At 37.0% G+C, this 5000-nt stretch overlaps 1 protein-coding gene across 1 annotated transcript in view; it reads left to right on the top strand.

Annotated features, from left to right (window-relative positions):
* Positions 1-5000, top strand: part of LOC131956699 (uncharacterized) — a 17325-nt gene that overhangs the window by 7243 nt on the left and 5082 nt on the right. The window contains exons 5-9 of the mRNA XM_059321256.1: positions 785-905; positions 1064-1169; positions 2126-2217; positions 3125-3298; positions 4798-4898. Of these exons, the coding sequence (XP_059177239.1) occupies positions 785-905; positions 1064-1169; positions 2126-2217; positions 3125-3298; positions 4798-4898 (594 nt within the window). The remainder of the gene's footprint in view (positions 1-784; positions 906-1063; positions 1170-2125; positions 2218-3124; positions 3299-4797; positions 4899-5000) is intronic.

The raw sequence follows: 5000 nt of genomic DNA, 5'->3' as shown, positions 1-5000 counted from the left end.
TCTTAAATGAAAAAATGTACTTTGTTGTTTTAGATTAATTTTAGAATTTCTCGTTTTTTAACATATTTTTTAGCTCTTTCATCTGCATCATCTCATTTATATTTTACTAATAAGACTATAATCCCGTTTTTTTTAATATTTTTGTCATTATGCCATTTATGTCATTTACATCCACAATTTTTCTTTAAATAATAATAATTCTGTCATTCACATCAAACCACTAATATTTTTCTGTGTTCCTCCTTTAGAGTATATTTTTTTTTCATTTTTTTTCTCATGTACAATAATTCTTTTAATTTCATCCATTCATTAATATTTTGATGATAGTCTCCCTCAGAACATTTCTATATTTTTTTTTTCATTTGTGATAACCCTGGTATGTACATCCATGAAAAAATCTTTTACTGTTTACTGTTTGTATCCATTTTTCTGATTTATTTTTCATTCACATCCACTCAATAATATTTTAGACCATTCTCACGTACTACTAACAATGTAGGCTTATTGTGTGCGTTTTTGGTCTGCTGTACTGTATTATGCAATGTATTTTACCTAGGCAGGCTTTTGAGCTTAGACTTCTCGCAGAAATCTAAACAAAGCATAAATACCAGTCACTTTATTTCAACAACTATACAGCAACGTGAATAATATCTCAACGTGAAATTTCATTTAGCATCCATTGCAACGTGACATTACACACAACACTCGTCTCGCTGCGTGACAATTTGCTATGTCTTACAACGTCGTAATATGACACTCCGACAATTTGCTCTCTGTCCTAAAGGACCCGTCACAACGACTACCGGATGGTGCAGCCCCACCCCACTAGTAAAGTTTTCCGTGCTGTGGTCAACCTGTCCCCACCCCCAATACCACCAGCTGTGCTTAGTAAACCAACGGTCGATGTAAGTAAAACATTCATTTGTTTATTATACTGTTATCTGTTATATATATATATATATCCTTATCCTAACGAGTCAACTTTTTGTCCTATTATCCATTTCCTTATGAGTAAACACATCAAACTATCCCTATCCTAACGCCTCACCTTCGATACCATCAGCTTCAGATCACGGAGATGATCGAGTGGTTCCGGGCCTTCTACCAGCAGAACTACACAGTCCGAGACTACAGACCTTACTTCCGGCCTGCCATGTGCTACATGGAGGGTGAGTACAGTTGGGTGTGTTGTTTGGATGTGAGATATCGCCGTTTGTAAAGACATTGTTTCGCTTTAACCCTGAATTGTCTCCCTATAACAGTTGTTTATCCCTTGAATTTAGTTTGCTTCCTTTTATTCGGGATTTTCTATCTGGATTACGGTTAATTTCTCTTTATTCTGAATTGTCTCCCCATAGTAGGGGTTATTTCCCCTTAATACGTATGTTTTTTTCTTAATTTTTTTAGCCTACATTGCCTTGCATTGGTACTGCGCTACATAATCATATTCATATTTTTAATTGCGTGCACTTGTGATAATATTAACTCTTACAAAAATTGATTTTTTGGAAGTGAAAGTGTTAAGCACTAACCCAAGTATGCTTGTCATAACTTCTCATCACATTTCTGACTTTTGGAAGTGAAAGTGTTAAGCACTAACCCAAGTATACTTGTCATAACTTCTCATCACATTTCTGACTTTTTGGAAGTGAAAGTGTTAAGCACTAACCCAAGTATTCTTGTCATAACTTCTCATCACATTTCTGACTTTTTGGAAGTGAAAGTGTTAAGCACTAACCCAAGTATGCTTGTCAAAACTTGTCATCACATTTCTGACATTTTGGAAGTGAAAGTGTGAAGCACTAACCCAAGTATGCTTGTCATAACTTCTCATCACATTCCTGACTTATTGGAATTTAAAGTGTTAAGCACTAACCCAAGTATGCTTGTCATAACTTCTCATCACATTTCTGACTTTTTGGAAGTGAAAGTGTTAAGCACTAACCCAAGAATGCTTGTCATAACTTCTCATCACATTTCTGACTTTTTGTAAGTGAAAGTGTTAAGCACTAACCCAAGTATGCTTGTCATAACTTCTCATCACATTCCTGACTTATTGGAATTTAAAGTGTTAAGCACTAACCCAAGTATGCTTGTCATAACTTCTCATCACATTACTCCCCAGGTGCCTGGACTCTCGATGCCACGATCCAAGAACCGTTTGCCAGTGACCGACACAACTTGGTGGCTGACTCCTGGCTGGACCTTCAGCAACAGGTGATGTCAACATACCACTCACACACTCACACACACATAGACACATAGACACAGACACAGATACACAACACACTCACATACACACAAACTCACATACACGCGCACACACACAGACACTTACTCACACACACACACAAACACACACCCCCAGTTATAGCACACACGCGCACTCACACATACAGACACACACACAAACAGACACACATTTAAGTCTCGTATTCAAATCACAGACTCGAGTTACGTAGGACGTGACGCCTCACATAACTAAGGCGGCTGGGCTTAGTACTGACCACACTGTCCCTTTATTTGCCGAAGTCCCGTGTTTAAGCTAAGTCAGCTTAAAGCTAAGAATGCACTAAAACAGATTATATTTTTGAACTCAGTTCTAACATGACTCTGGAAAATTTTCTTCTGAAGTTTTTGTTTTGTTTTGGTTTTAACTTCTGTATACTCTACCTTTATCTAAAGTTTTCTTTTTAAGATTCGAACTTCTGTATACCCTATCTGTATCGGAAGTTTTCTTGTTAAGATCCAAACTTCTGTATACCCTATCTGTATCTAAAGTTTTCTTGTTAAGATTCAAACTTCTGTATACCCTATCTGTATCTGAAGTTTTCTTATGATCCAAACTTCTGTATACCCTATCTGTATCTAAAGTTTTCTTGTTATGATCGAAACTTCTGTATACCCTATCTGTATCTAATGTTTCCTTGTTAAGATCGAAACTTCTGTATACCCTATCTGTATCTAAAGTTTCCTTGTTAAGATCGAAACTTCTGTATACCCTATCTGTATCTGAAGTTTTCTTATGATCCAAACTTCTGTATACCCTATCTGTATGTAAAGTTTTCTTGTTAAGATCCCAACTTGTGTATACCCTATCTAAATTTTTCTTGTTATGCTCCAGATCCGCTACACCTCCTACACTGGCAACAAGGATCTGAAGGAGAACTTCTCCTACCTGCCCACGGCCATCATCTCCATCAACGAGACCACAGGCAAGCCCGTGTACGCCCAGTGGAACTACAGGATCCTGTGTAAACCTTACAGTGGGGACATTCCAACCTCGTACTTCAGACAGGTGAGGCTAGACAGGTGTCTACGTAGACAGGTGGGTCTAGACAGGTGAATCTAGACAGGTGAATCTAGACAGGTGAGTCTAGACAGGTGAACTAGACAGGTGAACTAGACAGGTGAACTAGACAGGTGAATCTAGACAGGTGAGTCTAGACAGTTGTCTATATGGGCAGGTGGGTCTAGACAGGATACGCTAGACAAGTGTCTACATAGACAGGTAGGTCTAGACAGGTGAATCTAGACAGGTGAGTCGTGACAGTTGTCTAAATAGGTGGGTCTAGACCGGTGAATCTAGACAGGTGAGTCTAGACCGTTGTCTACATAGACAGATGGGTCTAGATAGGTGAATGTACAGTTGTCTATATAGGCAGGTGAGTTTACAGATGTGAGTCCTCCCCCCCCCCTCTCGGTACACCCAACACCAGAACTCTATTTGCTGCAAACAAAAATTCCTATTGAGTTTTTTGGCGCATGCGCTGAGCAGTGAGTACTTTCCAATGTGACTGCCACTAAACACCTAGTTATTAATTTTTGTTTAGACTGTCTTAACAATCTAATTTTTTTTTACATCTTAAAAATCTTTAATTTTATAAATTTAGTAGAGTACTGGACATTTGCTAAGGAGTAGCAATAATATATCAATAATAATGACCTTCTATTTGTTTAGAAATTTATAGTGAAACACTAAGTTTTTTTTACATATTGTTTAATTATAATTCAAAAATGTAAGTTTACTTTTATAGTTATGACAGAAATTATATAATATTTTAATATCACAAAATTATTTGAGTAAATAAACAATAATTAACATTTATTAATTATTAATTATTGAATTTCTCGGAATGAATTGTTTTTACTTTGAACACATAAATTCAGTTTGCCTGCCTTGTTTTTTTTTAAAAATTATAATAAATTATTAGGCAGTAAATGACGAATAAATATTCATCTCAAAACAAGTTTTGGAAGCCTTATATTCCACCATTAAATTTAAAATGAACAAGATATTTTTACCCACATCACAGTTAGTATACAAAGTCTCTGAGGTGGTTTTTTTTTTTTTAAGGCCATTTCCTGAACTACTTTACATTTCTATTAGTAAATTTTGTTTATTGGGAAACTGTTGTTTACTTCTTATTTTAATCTTTTCGCGACATTACTAGAGCTTGTCGTCGCCTCCCTTGTTTTCCTAAATTGTTATTGCCAACAAAAATGTATTAGAGAGTTCGAAGAAAAAAAACACCGTCAACTTGATAGCGTCTAGTCGACATTCATACTCTCGTAGACATCCAGCAATCATCAGTAACTTTACCGTGAATCCCAAAGTCTCCCCTGACAAACAGTCACCCAAATTATACTGTACAATCGTCTACCTGAAATCCAGTCACTAATTTGATTATATACGATAATCTCCCTTAACATCCAGTTACCCATATAATTATATACGATTGTATCCCCTGAAATCCAGTCACCCATATAACTTTGTACGATTATCTCCCCTCACAGCAAGACGACGGGCCGTACCAAGAGAGTTACCGCCAGCCACTGAGCCGTGTGTTGGCCACAAGAGCCGCACGGTTTAGACTGTCAGAGTACAGCGATGAGAGGTAGGTGGGGGGGGGGGGGCGTGGTTGTTGGTAGTTTTTTTTTACTGCTGATACTGTCACATGTTTAGTTTTGGTACCTTTTGTTTGGGTTAAGTGGGAAAC

This window comes from Physella acuta, unplaced genomic scaffold (genome assembly GCF_028476545.2).
Source record: "Physella acuta isolate Inbredline_101_S28 unplaced genomic scaffold, ASM2847654v3 ptg001171l, whole genome shotgun sequence".
Lineage (NCBI taxonomy): Eukaryota > Metazoa > Mollusca > Gastropoda > Physidae > Physella > Physella acuta.
Note: the sequence above shows the minus strand (reverse complement) of the source record. Positions and strands in the feature narration are given on the sequence as shown.